General features: G+C 37.3%; 1 protein-coding gene across 6 annotated transcripts in view; it reads left to right on the forward strand.

Moving 5' to 3' along the window:
• ERC1 (ELKS/RAB6-interacting/CAST family member 1) overlaps positions 1-22,210 on the forward strand; it is a 270,885-nt gene that overhangs the window by 120,980 nt on the left and 127,695 nt on the right. For all 6 annotated transcript variants that reach the window (XM_041398556.1, XM_041398557.1, XM_041398558.1 and 3 more), the window contains one exon: positions 15,303-15,438. In XM_041398556.1, the coding sequence (XP_041254490.1) occupies positions 15,303-15,438 (136 nt within the window). The remainder of the gene's footprint in view (positions 1-15,302; positions 15,439-22,210) is intronic.

Consider the following 22,210-nt stretch of genomic DNA (forward strand, 5'->3'; position numbering starts at 1 on the left):
TTAAAATTCTAAAAGCCAGACAGTGAATGTGTATATCTATTGCAAAAAAATCTGGGTGCAAACAGTTCCATAAATAACAGTACCACAAGCTTTAACAAGCCCTGCACTCAACAATAATATGATATTTACAGAGAATGCAGTTGGGCAGGACTTCTTAAAAAGTTGCTGAAAAAGATGAACAGCTCTGTGTCTGCTTTTTCTTCTTTTTTCCTGGCAGAGACTCCTTTCAGATCCCTGAAGATAATGGTAAAGTGTGCAGGAGTCAATCATTATCCACAGGATTGTTAGACTGAGTTGCAGACCATTTAAACAAATGAAAAATACGCAGGTTGATGGAATTGGATCAGATGAACACCAGGTTGCTGAGGGAGCCACCTGATATCATAGCAAGGACTCTTTCTATCATCTTCAAAAGCTTGTGCCTGAGAGGGAAGGTTCCCCTTGACTGGCAAACATCACATCCATCTTCAGGAAGGATGAGAAGGAGGATCTGGGAGTTTGCAGGCCAACTCCCTGTGTTGGGAAATTTTTGGAGCAGATCCTCCTCAAAGTCATCTCCAAGAACCTGAAGGAAAAGAAGGAGATAGGGAACAGCCAGTATAGGATTTACAAGGACAAATCATGCCTGACCAACCTGATTGATTCAGTGATGAGATGACTCTGATGACACTGATGAGAGGGGAATCAGCAGTGTTCAGTGTCTTTTTAGTGGTGTGGATGATGAGACAAAATACACCTCCACAATTTCTAGAGAAGACAGAGTCAGAGTCTGGCATGTTCAGTAAAAGGTTGAGGCAGCAGATCCAAACTTGTTCCAATATAAGTTCTGTTGAGATAATTGACAGAACAGTGATCAGTGGGGTACTGGTCCATTGCCCAGGGAGTCTGTGGAGTCCTCAGCATTGGAGATAATCAAAAGTCATCTGAACAAAGCCAGGAGCAACCTGCTCTAACTTGGCCTTGTTTTGAGCATGGTATTGAACCAGGTGGTCTTCAGAATTACTCCATGATTCTGACTTTCTATGGGAAGTTAACCTGTATTCTTGGCTAAGCTCTACCATTTTGGTGTGGTTTTGGTAAGAATTTCTACATAGTAGTGATCTGATAAAACAGGGTAAACAAAAATGCTCTTGTTATTTCATAGCATTGTACAGCTGTAAGAAAAGAAAGAAGAAAAATTGTGGGGTTGGAGTAGGAGCAGGGTCCACTGCACTTTTGTTTCTTGCAAAATTCTATCTGGATTCTCAGTTTTTAAACAGTTTTGAAAAGAATTGCTGCTTTCTGGAAAACAGTATCAGTGTGGTGTAGGTCAGACTAGTCTTAGTAGGTTTGTCTAGTCGTTTACTCATACATCTCTATTTCATGATTTCTAACACAGCTCTCCCCTTCTACCCCATCCCTAAACACAGATACTCTCAAACTTTATTGCTGGGAATAGAATCAGAGAACATAAATTTGAGAATTCTGTTTCTCACATTTTTGTATGATCTCTGTAAGCTTTTCTTGCTAGTGAGAGCTGACTGAGACAACACAGGGAGGGGATTCGCTGTTTTGCCTCTGTAGTTCCCAGGTTTGCTCTTATGTCTCATCATTTGGGCTGAAAGAGCCATCTTCCATTTGCAGTTTTCACATCCCTTTTTGTCACATCCTTTATCTTGCTCAGGCTCTGGGCAAATAAAATAGAGCACAGATGACCCTGCATTTTCTTCTCAGCTCGTTTGTTGAGGCAGCATTTTTCTGCTGTGAGATTTTCAGCTGCCTGGGAAGTCACTGGTCACACATTGAGTCTGTCCAGTGCCTGAACTGGAACCTTTTGTTCTTGTGTTACTTGTGAAGTTCAAGTTCCATTGCTGACCTGCACTCAAGGTGTGCCTCAGATGGGAGCCTTTGAGCCCTCGTGTTTCAGATGTGCCTTTCACTGCTCCACTTATCAATTGAGAGCATTACTTCACTGCTCACTTAGCTCATGTTTTCCATCCTCATTCCTGTGAAACCAGCTTCTCTAACAGGCCTATGCATTGTCTCTGCAAATAATTCCTCATCTTTTGCATGAAAAATAAATTAGATAAGCAGAGATATTTATTACATATAAATATCATACAGCTTATAGATTCAACATTTCTTTTGCTATCAGTCAGTTAATTGGAAATCATTCTTGATCACTTTACTGCAAAATGAAAACAAAATTTCTTGTCCGTGAAATCCCAAGTAGGCTATTAGAGATACTGCAAGATAAAAGCATGCTTAACATTCTTCAGCTAAAATTAAATTAGAAAGCTCTTATTTCCCCCTTTCCCTTTCTCTTCTGTGGCTCTCTTCCATTTCATTGTTCTTGCAGGGTGGTGTATTCAAGTATTCCCTCCTTCTGCATAATGTGTTCTTCATCTGCAAACAATAGAGGGCCCTTTCATACTGGAATATGTCAGCTTTTCTAGATAGTCTTCTTGAAGTACCCCAGGCAATTCAGACAGATTTAATCAAGCTCTCGGTAACTTACTTAATTTCCTGCTTATCCAGAAGATAGGCCATTCTTCTTAATTAAAAGAAATGGGTTTTTTTCACTTCCTTAGAGAACAAAATATTTCCAGTTGTCACTTTCTGTTCATGGCTGAGTAATTAACTCCCATCTCCAAGGGCTAGGGTGCCTCCTCTCCCTTTAGTGACCTGCTACCAATGTAAAGTGCTTTTACATGGAGCATTCCTGTGTATCTGTTTACAATATTCAACAGATTTGATAGAAATTGGAATTAAGCATGTTGGTAGTTTTGGGGTGGCAGTGAGGTTGGAATGATTTAGTTCCAGCTTCCTTCCTTCAAGCACTTTGGAATGAACTTTACCATTACAGGTAACTTAATTCTTTGTATACAAAACCAAAAGTGACCAAGAATTACAAACTTGAGTTGCAAAATGCTCCCTGTAAATGCACAAAAGCCTCATTTCATCCTAGAAGTTACAGCTGCCAGCAAGTGGAGTTGCCAAGCTGGAGTGCTCAGGACCAGCCTTGACAAAGAAAGCAGAACTTGCCAATGCAGTAGAAGAGTGGGGCTGCTTTCCTACTAGTTCCTCCTCTCCTGGAACTCAAAGAGAGGTGACACAACACAAATTTTCCCACAAGTATGTGTAAGGATAAGGACTCTTATTATAGTGGGGATGCTGTACCTTTGAAATTGCATTCTTTTGGGAGCACCACTGTTGTGTTCATCCCTGGATCTTTTCCTAAGCTTGCTTTACTCTGTAATAGTTTGCATGATATTTTCACTTTAGTTCCTTGAGTCTGTAGTGTTTTAAATAAAACAAGTGTATGCCTAGTTTTCAGATGGTAGGATTCTTGGTTTTGTAGGATGCCCCTGAATTCTCATGTAATTGTACCAAATTTATTAATGTTGTTGTTTTAAAATCAACTACTAGATACATTCATTCACTTTTCAGTGTGTCATTTTTCACTTTCACAAATCAATCAGCAGAGTATGTTAGCAATTTCAGAAATTGCTAACATACTAATTGCTAACATAGTTTAGAAATACATAGCTTAGAAATAGTTTTTTTTAAAATTACTAACTCCTAACAATATATGTAAAATACATGAGAGCGAATGCATTTTCAGTATTTAGGATGTCAGCATATTTTATAGTATTGATACCTCAAATCAGTGTGAATTGTCTTTTCTTCTAGCACTTGCTCCTTTTGCTCAATTTTTTTTCCTTTTTCATAATTTACTTTAAGGCCAAAAAACAGGAGAAAGCATTAAATTAATTTGATAGTCAAAACTTCAGTAGGATACTGCACAATGACACTTTATATTGCAAAAGTGGTCACTGACTTGGAATGCGAAAATAGTGGATTTTCTTGTTGTATTTGGAGTAGAACACATCTATAACTGCAATATTTAATGTAATTTCTTTTTAAAGGAAATATTTCATGATCATATGCCCCAATCAAAGGAACTGTTCCCCACAGCATAAGCAACAGGCAGAGCTTTTGGAGATACTATGCAGTGGCATTATATAAAAGTGTGCAAAGAGATGCAAATAACTGTGGTTTTTCCCTCTTAGTTCATGATGTGCCTACTTCCCTTTCTTGTATCTCCTGCTTCCAGCCCAGATTTCCCATTTTAGTATGGAATATGGAGATGTGTGCTCAGAGAGCTGGGGCATGGCACAGTTTCTGACAGTTTGCTTCCTTTGACTGCTTATTTCCATGTTCAGTATGCTCGATCACACGAACCAGTGACAGCTGAAGGAGGCTGCCTTCTATTTTCAAGAGCTTCAAACTTCAGACATTATTGTAACTCTGCAAAAACCATATAATATGAGCAAAAGCCAAACATTTGGAAGAGTATTCTAAAGCTAAATAAAGGGGATAAACACATTCTATTCCATATTTCAGGAGCAGCTATGAATTCCATTATGGGTGTAATCTTTCCCACGTCCATTTTTATCTCTTTATCATTTTTTAAATAGATATAAATTCCTCTAATTAGTTTGCCAGTTTCTGGGAGGAAATTGTACTTTTGAGCCATAGTGCGTTTGATTTAAAGCAGCATGGTTCTTAATTTTTTAAATTAGTTTAAAGGGTCTGCACAGTGTTAATTTCTTCCTTACACCACTCTGCACAAGCAGAAAGCAGTCAATAAGAAAAAAAACCCAACACCATCTTTAAAGGGATTTCATTTGATTTCTTGGAAATTCCAGAGAGGAAAGGGTGTGTTGTGTGTTTTCTTCTGCATCTTGGAATAGCTGCTTCTTGAACTAGAGGTAGAGAAATTTTATTTCTAAGTAGAAGGGACTGGAAAGCTCCTCTTGTCTTTCTCTATCCTATTTTGACCATAGCCTCATCAATATGAATTAATTTTAAACACTGTTTATGTCTTTCAACCTCCAATTAATATAAAAAGATGATTCATAGAAAATATGTTAAATTTGTGTTAGTAATATTCTTCTTGACAGCAAAGACTGTTGTTTGCTGATATTTCCTAATGATTGGGAATATTCCCCAATTACTTGGAAAATTAGCTCACTGAAGGGAGGCAGAAGATGTCTCAGTGACATCCTGCATCAAGGCAGCTGCCCTGATAGGAAGATCAGCTCAATTAAAATGTTAATTTTGCCTCACTTGTCTCAAGGTCGCCAAATAAAAAGTAGTTCACTGAAGTGGTGTAATTGCCTAGATAAAGAATGTGCCTTTTTGAGTACACACTCCAAACTGGAGCTGATTCAATTAGCCAACCTTCTGATCTCTGAGGATATCAGTGAGAGTATATTTCAGATACCTGACACATGGGGCATCTTTCCCCTGAGGTTTCTTTTAATGTGCTCCTTCATCATATATTAAAAAATGAAGTATGTATTCAAAATACTCCTGGACATACTTGTTCTGTATCAGATCCATGTGTTGTGGAATGGTAGAAATCCCTCCTCAAATGCATGAGGCAGGACTCTTGTCCATGGCTAATCAGGGCTGCTAGAGACACCTCTAATGAAGAGAGACTCATACATGTTGCTTTACAATACTCACTGAGCTCTCCAGAAACCCAGTGGTGTTCACTTAACTTGCAGAATACTCCAGGCTGTGTTCTCCTGTGTGCCAGATTGAGAAGGCAGAGTATCAGAGGAGGAGGACTGAGCCATCTGCACTCTTCAGACAGGCTGTTCAGCCCTGTGTGGGGGATATTTATTACAAATAATGCTGCTGTCCCCCATTTGCCAGGCAGTGAAAAGTCTGTAACAAATCATCTTAGCAGGCACTCTTCATACTGTTATGGGCTGTCAAAGCCAGGGATTCAGAATGTATTTCAGAAGAGGAGATACTTCTTAATAACTGTTTGCTAAGCACCCAGAAATATGCCAGACATGCATTCTGAGAGACTCTGTGGTCTCTGTTCACTGCCAGAAATTGATCTCAGCAGTGAATTCCAAAGCAGAGCTGTGTCCCTCCCATCTCAGACTGAATTAGCACATGGTGAGGGAGATGCTGTAGCAAGGTACAGTTTAATGAGTGTGATAACATGGCTTTTCAACCAGCCCCATTCTTTTGTATGCTTTTCCCAGTATAGTATCTGGCAATGGCCAGCTTTGGATCAGATTTTATATAACTTCTTTGTAGCTAACAGAGTAAACTCTTTTCAGTTCACATTTGTATAGAGAGTCTTTTAGAAAAATTCTTCTTGAAAACAATTTTCATTTTAAGTAGATAAGCTGAATTATATCAGATTTTTATCTGGGCATCTCAATGAGATAAAATCATCAGGTTTTTAACCATGAAATGGACAGGTTTGCATTATTTCAGAATGGTCCTGCTAGCATCACTTCCTTACATCTTTACCTGCAAGCAAGACTCTGGATGTTCTTGTGAATATATTTCTTTTTGTTTCAGAAATCCTCATGCACTGAGTTACTGCATTCATTGTGCTTTTGCTTTTGTCCTTAGCAACTGCTTAGTTTAGTACTTTTTACTTGAAGACTGGATTTTCAGTATTTGTCAGCTTAAATGTGTGAGACGTATCTTGCTTTTTTAGCATATAGCTGTCAAGAGGACAGAATAATAATGTTCAACTGTTATCCTAAATTTCTGCACATTTTTAGAAAGGACTATTCTCTCTTCATAGCTTGTTTACATACATACAGATGTTTTAAGCTACTCTAGCATGGTTCTTAAATGCCTAGTTTTAAAATTTTCTTCTCCTTAGAATAATTCTTTGTTTGGTTGCAATGGCTAATTTTTACGCTTGATTTTTGGTTTTACTTATTGTTTGTATTGGGTGTTGTTCTAGAAGGAATTTAAAAATATTTGCCCATCTGAAAGAAAACAGCTGCTCTATGGTGATTGTCTTCTGGCTAGTGGGATTGCAGTTAAAAAAGACATGTGTTATCTAAGATCACAAAATACCCTCTGAAACTTCAACAAAATGCTGTTCTACACTTTTTTCAGCCAAATGGTGCAGGTCTCTTGAGCAGAGAGTGCCTGGCTGTGTGTGATTTGTTCACAGGGCAGTTGGTTTGTGAGCTGGAGTTGAAGGTAAAGAGAACAACACCTGTGGGACTTCTTCCATACTGTTAGGGCCAAATTCAACTAACCCAGCAAGTTGCAGGGGGAAGGAATCCACACTAAGGCCTAATCAGCCATTTTATAAATGTCATTTTTGGCTTTGCATCTCTTTGCTCAATTAACAAAAGCAGGAAAAAAATATAACAGAGCAAACTTATTTTTGAATGACTGAATGCTTTTATTAAGGTCCTTAAAGTATTTTTCTTAACAAAGGAACACCCGTACCATTATGTCGCAGCTTAATTTTAGAATTCACCTAAAGTTTGAGTTTTTAATATTCCTAGCAACACTCAAAACCAAAAGTTGCAAGGTTTTAAGGTTGAAGGTTTCTTTTCCAGTTCAATTGCTGTCAGTTTTCAAAAATAGTTCTCAAACCTGACATATAATTAATTTTATATTTAATCTCTGAAGTCAGAGTTAAAATTTTACACCAGTTATGAAATTATGGTAATGCATTCATTATTTGCATCACAGAACTTGCTTCCTAGGAAATAGGTGCTGAGAATTTAAGTAGTTGGGAAGCTTCACATTCATTCACTAGTTTTTTTTAGCTGCACATTGGCTGGAGAAATAGGTACAAAGTATTTTATCTACAAAACTGTAATTAGAGATTAATGGAAATGTGAGGTGCTGTAGATGTTTGCCAGAAATATTTAGTGTCTTACTGTATTTGGCCCTGTCTGAAAGCAAACCTTTGGTTTGCTTGATTTGATATGGGCTTGTTGCACTAAAACAAAGACACTTTGTTTAATCTCTGGTGATAATCCATCAATTTCAACCAGTTGGTTGGAGCAATTTTTCTTTCTTACTTTTTTTTTTTGAGAATTTGACTTTGCCATTGTATGTAGCTGGGCTTCTGTCTCATGACTGGAGAGCACCCTGGTTAATTCTGGTTTTGTGGTTTTTAATTCCCTCGTGAAATTTTCTGTGTAGCATTAATAATAACTTATGCCACTTTATTACTTGGTATGCCTCATCTGCTGCTAATGAATCAGGTGATAGATTTCTTTTCCAAGGTGTTTCTAAATTATAGGAGGGTTGGGATAACATTTTCTTATTATATTGAGTTTCTAGATTTATCTCGTGTCTTCTGATCCACTGTTTCTGGAAGAAAATCTTTTTGCTGTTTCAGCTATAGGGAGAGATGTGCTGGCTGATGAGCTGACTGCATCAGGAAATGTGCATTATAGCATGCAAATAATTCTTATCACTGAAGAAAGACAGTGGTCAGTGTAAAGTCGAGATCTGCTTGAAGGCTTGACTTTAACCTCTTGATTCAGACACTGTTGGGCTCCTGTTCCTAAAATCTGGGGCAAGCGAGTTTCCCACAGCCTTCATCCCATGCCTCCTCCAGTGCTGACCTGAACACACACTTTGTTTTTAGAAATCAAAGTTTCCTAGCCTCAGGAAATGAAGTCCACCCCTCATCTCTTAAAGCCACCATGGGACAATTTGACTCACGTGCAGCAGCCCAGTTACATTTTCAGGATCTGCTAATATTTTCATTGGCATTCCTTACCTTGTCATATAAGTGGTGCAGAACAGCAAGGACCAGTGTAACAAAATGATGAGAGGTTTTGGGGGAAGTTCAGAGGCAGGAGAGGTAGCTGAGTGCTGTGCAGTTGAACAAGAACAGTTTGTGTGGTGATTGGTCTTTTAGCTTAGATGCAATGAGCAACAGAAGTGGTAATATTAATCCAAGTTACTGAAGCATAGTGAAATTATTGTTTCTTTTAGGTAGCAATTAATGCACCATTTTTGATCTTGTTATAACATTGAGGGGCAATGACAAACTATTTGAGAAGCTGGAACTGGTATGTACAGCCAAAGCCCAGGAAAAGGCCCAGATAACACTTAAAAAACCCACCCCAGCCATACAAAATTCCACACAGATCTTCAGCAGTGTGTAATTCCCCTGATCCTAACTTTTTGAATGCATCAGGTGATAATCCAGCCGTACAAAATTCCACACAGATCTTCAGCAGTGTGTAATTCCCCTGATCCTAACTTTTTGAATGCATCAGGTGAAGAACTTTGTTCAACCCTTGGCAGCTGTCAATCACACACCCAGTTGTGGTGATGGGGCTGTGTGATGTGGCCAGTCCTGTTTTCTTCATTGCTGATTTATGTTCCCTTTATCATTTGCTTTTTCATGAGGGTAAGCAATTAGGCTTTCCAAACACTGCCATTATTCTCCATGATTTAGTGACTAACCCTAACTAAGGTGAAGTGAGTTTTGAGCAACTAAAAGCCAAATCAAACCTTTTCAGAACAGGTTTTTTTTTGTTGTTTTTTTTTTTTTTTTCCTTATTTTCAAAATAAAATAGCATTTTTGGGAAGAGTTTTTCCTTAGTCTCAAAACCTTTCAGAACAGTTTTTTTTCCTTATTTTCAAAATAAAGTAGCATTTTTGGGAAGAGTTTTTCCTTAGTTTCCTTCTGCTGTATGCCTTGGAATGTAAATATTTTTATTTGTGTAGCCAAACTACAAAAAAACCCGCAAAACAAAGCAAGAAAACCCAAACAACTCTGCTATCACTGTATTAATGATCTTTTAAATTCAGAAATTATGGTTAAGGATATGGCCAGCTAAAATATGTTGTGGGGGCATACCTTCAAAATAAAGAAGTGACAAAGGAATTTTTGGGGTAAATATTGTCATTTGGACACTTCTCTGTGTCTCTTAGGACTACAAAGTGCTTGGAGATCTCAGGCAGTGATAGCACCATCCTCAAGGAAGGCAGTGGAGAAGGGTGGATGCTGATCTGTCTCTGGGACCAGTGATGGGACACGAGGAAAAGGAATGAAGTTGCATCAGAAGAAGTTCAGGCTGGACATGAGGAGCAGACTCCTCACCATGAGGGCCCTGGAGCAGAGAAGTGGTCACAGCTCCAAGCCTGACAGAGTTCAGGCAGTGACTGACAGTGCTCTCAGTGGTGTGGTTTAGGTTTAGGTAGTCATGCAACAAGCGGGGAGGTGGACTTATTGATCCTTATGGCTCCTTGCCAACTTGAAATACTTTATAATTCTACACTGTGTGTGGTAGAACCTAATATGTCATAACACAAGGCACTGTAGCAATTCAAAACTAAATAACATATTAGGTCATTGCATCCAGTTTTCATTGTAGGCTTTTTCAGTCGTGTTGCCTATTTTATCAATTTAAGTCATGTTGAGGAGCAAAGTGTTCTTTAAAGCATCTGAAGTTCATCTGTCCATCAGGACTAGCAGCTGCAGCAGCAGTGGAGTGTCCTGTGGGTGGTGGTAATGCTACAGCAATGAAGGCTCGAGCTCAGCAATCCTTCTGACATGGCTGACAGACACACAGAAATATTTCTGAGTGCCTAAGTCAGATGAGTAAAGCAAGCTGTTTCTATAGCAGTGCACAAGATCTGCGTGTTTGTTCCTGGTGTGTGAGTCACTGTGTGAAATACAGCATGTGTGTGTACACTTTATATTGCAGGGAAGCTTTTGTGGTGGTTCGAAAGCATTCTAAATGTTTGCTTAACCTGGATTGTTCTAAAAACACTCTTGTGTGTTAGCCATGTAAATGTGAAGGAAAAGATGTTAAAATAATATTAAAATTCAAATTAACTTATTCATATTTCAGTTAACATTTTATCAACTTCTATATTACAAGAATAACATCTGAAATTATATCAGAAAAGATAACCAGATGCAGAGAATAGCTTACATTACATTAATGCATAGCATGAAAATCCATATGAGGAGAGAATTAGCAGCTGTATGTATGCTGATGTGCATTACAGTAAAAGATAATGAGATCAGTGTCAAAAGGAAAAACATATTGACAATAGTACGGAAAAAAATAATTTCCTAAAAGCCTTAATAAATAAAGGGGCTAATGTAGCAGTTGGTCCTCTTAGTGAGGAAAGGTCTTCCCAATGGCTGATGGGTAACAAGGTGACTTACCACTCTTCAGGAATGCCTGATGCTCCACTGGTCTTCTATTGTTTATATTTGTCTTCTTGTTTTGAAATAATTTTAAAGTGTGAAATCTTCTCATTTGAAAATTTTTATTGCTTATCGTGATTATTTGACTTTATTCCCCATGGTGTTGGGCTATATTTCATCACTGGAAAAGCAAGAATTTTATGGAGAAGTGGAAAGGTATAGCTTTTTTAAAGTGCTGCACCTTTGTTTCATTAAAGAAAAAGTAAATTCATAGATGTGAATATACTTCATCACTGGAAATGCAAGAATTTTATTGAGAAGTGGAAAGGTATAGCTTTTTTAAAGTGCTGCACCTTTGTTTCATTAAAGAAAAAGTAAATTCATAGATGTGAATGGTTGGTTTCAGTGTCCAGACTAGGAAATCTTAAGGGATTTTTTCATCAGGCACGTGGACTAGATTGGGGCATCCAAAATCAAAGGACATGAAATGTTTTATTCTGAAAATCTTGGCCTGTCTTTAGTTGAAAGACTATGGGGTTTATATTTTTGAATCAGAAGCCTGAATTTGTTTCTACTTCCTTTTATCTAATACATTAGTCTGTAACAGTACTTGGTGTGACAAACTGTGAAACGGAGAAAAATTCAAACTAATGGAAAAAGATTTTCACTTTTGAGGGCAAAATGGTTTAGGAGCTGGACTCTTAAAAAAAGATAGTTATCTTAAAATTGTTATGAAAAGTGCAAAAGAAATTGTTATTTCAGAAATGAGTGGGATTCTTCACTGTAATTCAACAAAAACATTCTCATTACATTTTTGTTCTTTTATATATAATGCTTTTATTATTTGATTTGAGGTGACTCTGAGAATAAACATCTTCTGACATGAGGTCCTTTTGCTTTTGTTAGTTTTGCTACTTCTGCTGGTTCCAGTTGGTATCTTCTTCAAAGTTTTATCTCTGTGAACGTGACCTGGCTCTCTAGCTTTAATTAAAATCACCAGAATTCTTTCTTTCTTTTGTAGTCCTGTTTTGCAAAGATGTAGGAATGTGTATTTATGGTGATATTTAATGCCCTGTATCTTTCAGAAGTTCATTAGCTCTTTATTTTATGATGAGAAGCCCATATGCACATGGCAAATTGCTGCTTGCTGCTGCTGTACATGCAGACAGTAGTGCTTTCTAGAAAACATTCTTAAACCTCTAAGGTCTTACCATCATTGTACATAAGTCATTCTCTTTTTACAGTCTTTAATCCCATGCAAGTTTTTTGCAGTTTTAATAAAAATACCCTTTGAGATTAAGGATTTTTTTTAAACTTTGTTGTCCCTTTGGTAGGATATGTGCTCTGTATATGTGCAATTAATTCAAAAGAGTTAAAAAAACATTAAGCTTACAAAATGAAGCTCTCAAACTGAGGGAGTTGCAGAGCTTTGTTTGTTTCTTTCTGGTTTTTTTTTTTCCTAATAAGCTTCCTTGTGCACATATATTATGAAAAAATTTCCTCTTGACACATAAAATGTACCAGTTGCAGCATGCTCGCTTAAGTCACGTACTTTCTGTATTTTATTTTATTGTTCCAGTTCAGTATGTGGTCCAATTCTGCACATTGTTCAGTGGTGGTGTGAAGATGAAATTGTTCAATAACAATCATCAGTAGTACTGCAGTGCTTAAAATAGCAACAGAACTCTTTTATTGAGCAGTGAATGGAGTGATAACTAATAAGCAAGCTTTTGAGGCCTCTTGATATTAAAAATATGAGTACATATTTAAATATTTTAAAAGATTGCATATATAAAAAGGTGGTTTTCTGACTGGCTTTGAAGACTGAAAGTTATCTGGCAGAAAAGGAAGAGCATTCTTTACAGAACCACAGTATGAAGTGTTCAAAGCTTCACAGAACTTTCACGGTGCAAACGTCAAAGGGCTGTGGACTTGTAAATCCTGAGCCTTTTGCATGATTATCTGCATGAGGTATTGTAAAAGTGAGAATATTCATTTGGTACCGTGGGCATTGAGATGAGATGAAATGTGTATTCATGTATCAAATGACTCCAAACCTTTTTGGGTTTATAGGTTTGGGGTTTCATGTAACCTTCTCAGATTTAGACAGTTAAACAGTTGAGGAAATTCTAGTTACTGCCACAGATACCTGTATTGTTTGAAAAGTTTATAGCCCAATTTTTGTTCCTTTTTGACATCAGAGATACGGAGGGATAGTTGTATCTTGCACATGATTCAAAGCCAGGTTAAATGGAGCTTTAAGCAATCTGGTCTAGTAGAAGATTTTATGAAGACTGATCTCAGTATTACAAGCACTAGGTAATTTCAAGACTTCAGTAAAGCTTGTCTTTGTCTCAGAACATCTACCTAATATATTAGAATGGCATTAATTTTGGTTCACACATCAGAAGGGGGATGTCAGTAGTAGATATCCTTATAATTACACATCTCTTTGAAATACATATTTTGTTTGAAAACATTTTGGACCATGTAGGAGATTATTTATTTCAGACATATTTTGAAGAGGGTTGAAACTTTATTAATATTGTTGTCGCTTATCTGACTAGTTGGTTATAGTAATAAAGATCAGTTTCCCAATATGTGAAGGTAGCTTTGCAAATTTATTAAAAAATACTTAATTCCTCTAATTTTAATCTTAAAATTGAGTAAAAATTCTCATATGGAATTGAATGTGTTGGGCTGACATATTTTCATTTTCTGCATTGACTTAGCTGTACTTTCTGTGTTTATTTTATTGGACAGATAGAACTGTGTATTGTACAAGCTGAGTTGGTGCCAGCATAATATTTCCAATAAGTTGTTTAATCACTGAGCAAGTCTGCTTTCAAACTGGGCAATGAGCCCATTGCCAGTGTGCAGCACTGGGTTAGAATAACTCAACAATTAGACTGGTTGTGTTTAAAAAGCATCCTGACTCAAATCAGCTGTAACTCTTGGACAGGGTAGTTAAGTATGCCAATAATTTTTTAACATCATCAGAAATGAACTTTCATTTTTTATTGGTCTCTAGAGGCCATCAGCACTTTTTCTCCCTAAGAGTTTGTTTTAGCACCAAGGAAAATTTGCTGTTTTCACGATTTTCCCAGCCTCAGTTGGCTTACATTGGAAAAAAGCAGAACTCAGAGTTGAACCTCAGAGCTCAGAGTGTTTTTGGAGGAACTCATAACACTGACTGGTCATATGCCACATAATTTGAACATAAATATATCACAAAGAGATATGTTCTTGATCATGCTTTTGTTATGAGTTCTGAAGAAAATATTAAAGAAGGGTTGTTTGTGATCTGTTCTAAAAGTATTTCTGAAATACAGAAGAAACATTCTTCCCTGTCTGTGTGGATAACATACCAGATCTGAAGCTGGTATATCATTCTGTTTTCTAAACAGTAAATTAAAGAGCCATTTCTACTACTTGCATGATGTTTTGGGGACATCTTGCAACCAAAGAATCTGTCTTTTATTCCAAAATCCAAACTCCAGATATAATTATAGAGAAAAGGGCTGAGGAAGCAAAGCTAGCCTGTTTTGTTTTGATTGGACTAAAAGTTTAGACTTAAGTTCTCTGTGGTCAGGAGGCTGAGATTAAAGGGTCTGTAATTAGATTCAATACTCCATGTGTCTTAATGCCCTGAAAGGCCAAACCCTGTCTGCAGGCAATGGTAGCTGCCAGGATCATCAAAAATAGTCCATAGATGCAAGTGAAAAGGAAGTGATGCACACTTTCTCAAATAGTTTATTCTTACTTTTCTTGTTTGTGTAAGAAGAAAGGTTAGGAAATTCCTCAATATATCAAGAAAACAGATAGATCTTGAGGTTAAAAAAAATTGTTTTATCTCTACAAACAGATTCCCTAATTCTTGTAAGTAATCCTCTATATTCAAGTCATGTTTCAGTAGTTTTCCTTTTGCTCCTCCTGTTTTCCTCACATTAGATACAGTGGTACCCAAAGCAAAATGGGTTATTAGATTTCTGTGGTTTTATATGTACATGTGTGTGTGTGTGTGTGAACAGAGAAGAGAATTCTTCCCCAAAGTCAGAAGAGGACAGGTGCATCTTTTTTGATTAATAGTTTATACCAAATAATAAATAATACTTTTGTTTCAGAAATTTTCTAGGCTAGGTTAATAGTAATGAGCAAAATGAAGCCTTCTTTTGGCTGAATTAACAGTGGAGAGTAATGCTTGAGAATGAGTTTGGTGCCGGTGGCCTTGCGCAAAGGAAGTGGTGGCACTTGATGGTGCCACTGTTCCCTGGCCCAGCTGCTCAGCACCAGGGCTGATGGAAACTGCTCTGGACCACGCTCTGAGTGCTCCTCTCTTTTGCAGGCAAGTTAAAGATCAAAATAAGAAAGTAGCAAATCTGAAGCACAAAGAACAAGTGGAGAAAAAGAAGAGTGCACAGATGCTGGAGGAGGCCAGGAGACGAGAGGATAACCTTAACGACAGCTCCCAACAGCTACAGGTAACATGGGAATTGATTAATGCCCTTGGGATAATGAGCCAGGCTGAGCTGCCTGGCTCTCCACTCTTCCTCCTGATCTGTTTTCATAGCTGTTACCTAACAACTTTGTTCCTGATTGTTTAAAAGGACACATCTATCCTACAGCATTTCAAAGAAAGCAGCTTCTATCAATTGCCTTCATATCTTACTCAATTTTCATAAGAGGAAAATGTACTTTTAGCTGTCTGCTTGGTTATGAGGTGCATTGTTGAAATAATTATATCAATTCCATACTGAGATTGGGTGTGACATTTCTTTTTTCTCTGCTTTTCTAACAGCCTTTTTCTTTAGCTGTTTTGTCTATTTTCCCAGCTGGTTTTGCCTTATACTGGTGTCTTTTCTTCAGTAAATGAAAGATAACCAAGTAAGTATTCTTAGAGAAAGCTGGAGTTATTGTAGGGTAACTGGAGGACCACGTTTTCTGTGTGTAGTCATCCTTGTTTACCTCATGAATTCTTGGTGTGCTTTCTGGTCCGTTGGCTTTATTTCTGGAATGATCATGCTGCTGCCCCACAGAGTTACCTGGTTACCTCAAATCTGCCCAGGTGTAAGAAAGTCACTGGGATAAAAGCAAGTCAAATATTTCTCAATGTGCTGTGTGTTGAGATGAGCTGCAGGAGGTTTATCAAATGGTAAGTTTTCAATTGCTGTCATAAAAATATTAAACTACTGCATGGAGTACAGCAAACATACCATGATGCAAAGTGTGGAGATAATAGGCATTTTGACTGTGTTTTCTTTAATTTACAAAAATAACTTTCTTTTTGGTGAGTGAAAATAAACATGGAAACTGCACCCTACCTTGTAGTCTTTCATTCTGTTATCTTTAAAGAGCAAGCCTTTCTTTATTTTCCTTTGCCTAGGTTAAGTCCTGTTTCTTTTTATCAGCCACATATCTTAATACATCTACAGTGAAGACACAGAATACATCCTAAGGGTTCTCTAGTAAAGATAAATTCTTCCCTTATTTCAAACAGATACTGCTTTACTTTGTTCTGTGGGATGCTGGGGGGATGTTTTCAGCTAAAACTTGGAAAGAACCACAGAAACACGTGACCATGGAATGGTCTCAGATACACCATTTTGTGGTTTTCTCCATCAACTCCAGTCCTGTATGTACTGGGCAATGAAATAGTTAAGTTCCAAGTGTATGAAAATGATTTCATAACTGCAGATCCTTATAAAAGGCGGGAATGTGGGATTTCTACATCTGCTAATGGGTTTTGTGGCTGTAATGCTGTGGCAATTCACAAGGCTCTCGTTATGTGGCAGCTCTGTTTAAATAACACAGTCCTCCTGGTATTAGAGAAATGTCTTTAAAAATTCCTAAAACTACTACAATATTTGGTTAGATTTCCAATCTGCATTTGAGTAAATCTATATATCAAGTCTGAAAAGACAGCTGGTGCTTCACATTCGCCTTGCAATTACGTGGGTGGTGTATTTATTGAATGACACCATTCCATCAGACCATCATCTTTGTTTTTATGTAGCATTTCAAGATTTTAAAAGGGATGGCTTCCTTTTCTGGATCCCCTCCCTCCCCCAGTTATTCTTTCCCTTTTCATTTTTCTGTCTTCTTCACATATGTAATACACTGCAAAAAGCATCAAATTTGTTTTTTCTCAGCTTCTATTTGCATACTGAAACCACTTTTTTCTTTCTTTTTTTTTTTTTTTTAAAGAAACAGTAAATTGTGTACAATGTTTGTACTACATAGCAATGAACAGAGAGTGATATTTCAGTTACTGAGAACTTTTAAGTTCTGGTAAAGCTATTTAACACCAGTTTCTGGTGCATCAAGGACATGGTACAGCTTTGGTGGTAGCATTGAGGCCCAGCTTTTGCTCAGAAAAATATGGTGGAAAAAAATGGTGCTGCTTTATATCAGAGTTCTTTAAGAATATATAGCTTCCCTTGCAATTTCTTATCCACTTCTTTACTTATAAAGTGTTTTGAGCAGTTGAGAGATTATAGATATAAAAAGATGAATAGCATGGATATCTTTACCTTTTCTCATACAGGTTTTCCAACTAGAGATCTCTATATGGTAGTACATAATTTTTTGCAGTTTGCTTATGTTGTGTTTTATTCTGCACTGGTGTCTGTGCTTTCTGTATAGTTATATGCAAGTTTTTACAATATTAAAAATAGACATTAAATGCATTAAATAATTTTAAGATTGAAGTGTGATGTGATAGTCAACATTAAAGTGTGCAAGTTATCATGGTATTAACCTAGAGATCTCTGTAGAGCAGTACCTAATTTTTTTGCAGTTTGCTTATGTTGTGTTTTATTCTGCACTGGTGTCTGTGCTTTCTGTATAGTTATATGCAAGTTTTTACAATATTAAAAATAGACATTAAATGCATTAAATAATTTTAAGATTGAAGTGTGATGTGATAGTCAACATTAAAGTGTGCAAGTTATCATGGTATTAATGTTGCTGGATTTTCCCTAGTGCTTTTCCTGCTTTTGTGAACATAATTGTCCTGTTTGGGTGGGCTCGATTTTAGAGAGCCTTTCCCCATATTCAGCACAAGGCTGAAGGGAATGCTTTTATTCACAGATGAAAAAGGTCTGTATGCTCTAATGAAAATATCAGGTTAAGGTAAAATATGGAGTGTTTAATGACAAGTGACAGGTTCAATAAAAGCTCCTTCCTTTAGAAGAGCCCTCTGCTTATAGCCTCCCTCTCTCAAGGACTGCAACATTTTGGTTTCCTGGAAGTAAAATTTACCCAGGACCACATTTCAGTTTGTTAGTTGTGGAGACCTGTCTTCTCTCTAGGCTCTTAAAGGGCACTGCCTTGTAATTGATTAAAAAAAAAAATTAAACCTGAGAGAACTGTAGATATTTAAGTTGGGTTTTTTTTTTGGTTTTTTTTTTTTTTTTTTTATGCAACCATTGTTGGCTTTGGGGTCAGGACACACAAGCACCAATTTCAGATAATTTTGGTCTTGGTGGTTTTGGCTGGAATTAATAATAAGCCATTATGAAATGCTTAAAAATATATGATCTGCATGTTCTTCGGTTGACCGTCTGCAATCCAGTCAAATAAACACGCTCCCGAGCACACAGTGCCCTGCTCTCCTCTCTGTCCCTAACAGGCCTGTGGTTTCTTTCTTCCTGAGGCCAGTAACAAAATGTTCGTTTATTCACAGAGCTCTGATGATGGAAATTTGGTATTTTTGGGAGTGGGGGAAGAATGAAAACCATAATGTCTCAATTCTAGTGAGATGGATAAATGGCTTTCCAAATTTGTCTTTTCCTCCTGGGTTCCATTAAACCACAACTCTCCGGAGATCTGAGAGGCTGATGAGTGTCTGATCTATAAGAAGGATAAAAAAACAAACAAACTGTTGGGTTGGAGTAGAAAATTTTTGCTTGAAGTGACTAAAGCTTGGCTATTGTGAAAAATAATTAATATGCTGTTTAGTCCTAGAAAGGTAACATTTACTGAAAATTCATTATATTTGAATAGATACTCCAAGCTGGCTTCTGAAAGAAAGAATGCCTATTTTCTTGTTTTATCACTCTAGCATCTTCTGAAGTTTTTCCAGAACTTTCAGACTATTCATGCTGTGGGTTTGTATGCTATTGGATCTGTGTTGCAGCAGGTGTCCATCAGTCTCTAATTGCTGCTGACAAACTATATGTCCAGATGATGTGTAAGGTGTGTTTGAGTGATTTAATGGGCGACTGTAGAAACCAAGTAAACTTATTAGTTCTTTTTTTCTTTTTCCACACCCAAGTTTAGATAATATTCCTAATCCATGAACTGTAGGTGCAGGTATATGCTGTTTGTTTCTTGTGATAGTGTATTTCTTTTATCATATTGGAAAAATCTATCCTTCCAGTGGAAAGAGCTCTCTTTTAATAGAAACAAATATACAACGTTATGTTCAGTTGTGTTTTTACTGTGATCCAGGCGAAGCTCAGTGAAATGGACAGATAAGCAAATATCTTCTCATCAAATTAACTTCTAAATTCATTAAATATCAGCCACAATGCCCCAAGGCTGCCAAGTGTATTAGAGGCATTTGCACAATGCCCTCAACAACGTGCTTTAACTTTTGCCAGCCCTGAGTTGGCCAGGAGCTTGGGCTGGGTGGTTGCTGGAGTAGCTTCCAGCTGAAGTAGTCTGTTGTGGTTAACTGTTTGTTATGAGGCACCACTGCATGTGCACACAGTCAGTGCCAGCACTCAAAAACCTGAAAACCCAAGTGGAGCCCAGTACATCTGAGCTTAGATTACTAAAGAATTTCCTCTTGATATGCTGTGATTGGATCTTGAAGGTGGGGTGGATGAAGTTTTTTCATCTCATCTCTTGACATTGATACTACACCATAACGAAAATTATGTTATGTTCTCTTTTGGCTATTAGAAAAGCAATATTCCTAGTTAATCTCTGAACTTGCTTTTGGACAGAGAGTACAAAATCTCTGAAGAAATGGTTAAAGTAAACCTTTCTAAACTTAAAAGTTCAAGATCTTCTCGAAAACTTGCATCAGATTTGAAGCAAATTGGTTGTGCTAGTTTAACATGTTAGGTGTTTTCCTGGGATAAGTGACTTTGAAGTGTGGAGTTCCTGGCTAATTTCTCTTCCATTTAAACCATTGCCATATCAGATTCCAGCCTTGCCTGCCAGATGAGTACAGCTCAACATGTTACAGCCCAGAAAACAGTCAGCTGCTCCATTTCAGCCTGGCAGAAATCTGTTCTTTAAAGCCATCTTGCATCTGCAGAGAGCAGTCTGACATATCAAACATGCATCTGCTCACTGAGCTTGGCTGCACCTTTGGGAATTACTCAGATCTAAATGTTCTTTTCCTCTCTCTTCCTCTCCCAGTGCTTTTTAGACCTTAATTACATCATGGAGAGGTTTTGGCCTCCCTGTCCCTGGGTAATTCCCTGTGTTGCCCAGCCTTGGGGTGTCAGTATTCCTTGGGCCTGACCGGGTGCCATCAGCACTTAGGCAAGTGGCTGTAATATCACTGCATTCAGGTCTAGGTCATTCTCATCCTGTCCTCCAGGACACAGCTCATGGCATCAATTGCTGAAAGGATACCAATTCACTTTGCAATTAATTTTTACATATTTTTTAATATTTTTTGAAAGGATGAGGGATTTTTGTCAGTTACCAAATAGGATGAAACTTAATATTGTTACATGTTCTCAATAATTTAGCTAAATGTGGTTCTGAGGTAATGTGAGTCAGTGTTTTACTGTCTGCTTCTCACTGTTATGTGGGACTTTTGTTAGTGAAAATGCAGCAAGTATGAACAAATACAGGCTCAAAAGATCAATTATACCTCATAAAAATGTAACTGAAGTAATTGTATGCAAATTTTTCGTCCTATTTTACTTGGACAGTGGTAGCCAATAGGTAGTTTTGGGATCAACTTACCCTCCAGCTCTTTTTGTTTGAGATTCTGTGACAGCTGGCTTTTCATTACAACACAGGATATACATATGCAGTAGAGACATCAGTATGCATCATGATTCATTGGTGATGTAATATTCCAGTAGGAATTTTCATTTCCATCAGCTTTTGCAATACGTTACAGAAAATATAGTGTTCACAAACTTTTCATTCTGCATGTGTTTGGAGGGTTGTGATTTTCAGCACCATGTGTTGCAGTTAGTATAGAAACAGAACACATATTTAACCCTGGCAGATGCTTTGAGAAAAGCTAGCTCTTGTTCTGATCATGCCATAGCCATCTGTCAAGAGAGCTTTTTCTTATCTTTCCTGGATGTCTGTGAGAAGTTCCAAAAATGATGACCTTTTAGCTACACATTTCATCACTTAGAGTAAGGGGAGGTTTCTTGAGGGGAGGTGAGGAAGAATTAATTTGAATTGTAGCCCTTTTTTGGGAATTAAAAATCATAATTAAGCCCTTCTGAATACATCTACTTTTACAGCATAGATAGTGCATGAATGATGAATAGACAGCCTCACTTCATTATATATGTGTGAAATAATACAGTAATTATAGACAAGACTCAGTTATTCTTCATTTGTAATGCTCTTTTACTGAAGAAGGGCTTAGACATTTTCACAGAGTTAATGCCTTAATCATTTTTATCATTCAGCTACACAGAAACAGGACTGAAAAGTTCATTGTACAGTAGAGGAATACTGTATAGTGCTAAAAATCAGTGCATAATTTGAAATAGCACTATTGTAACATTATATTTTCATGTAAAAGTTGCACTGTTGGATTTCCATCCCAGCAAGACAGTAGAGTGTCTAAAAATGAGCTTCTGTCTTACAGAAAAGGTTTCTCCTCTTTTCTGTATTGAAATGGTAAAGTACAATGTGGATTTTAAAGAAGGGCATGAAGATTTACTAACAGATTGCCAGAACAAGGTAAGAAAAGTGTCTTAGCAAACAAGAAGTCCCACAGCATCTGCTCAGATGAGGTCCTGTTCCTGGAGAGATCAGTCCTTTTTGTCTCTTATTCTTTCACATAAAAAGTGTGCCTGGTGGACTCTGCAAGACAGTAATTCAACAGTAATTCTCCTTTTACTTAGAGGAAGCTCATCAAGACAAGCTTTCATGCCCATTAAAACTTAGGAATATTTACTTGGGTCTGTTTCCAATACCAGTTTCCAACTTCTCCTTATAGAAATCTGATACCTATTTCTCCAAACAGCTGCATACAAAGTATATGGTAGTAGGGGTGACTGTTAAAAAAGTTTATATTTACCTGTCTCATGTCTTAGT

This window comes from Onychostruthus taczanowskii, unplaced genomic scaffold (genome assembly GCF_017590055.1).
Source record: "Onychostruthus taczanowskii isolate IOZ18803 unplaced genomic scaffold, ASM1759005v1 scaffold15, whole genome shotgun sequence".
Lineage (NCBI taxonomy): Eukaryota > Metazoa > Chordata > Aves > Passeriformes > Passeridae > Onychostruthus > Onychostruthus taczanowskii.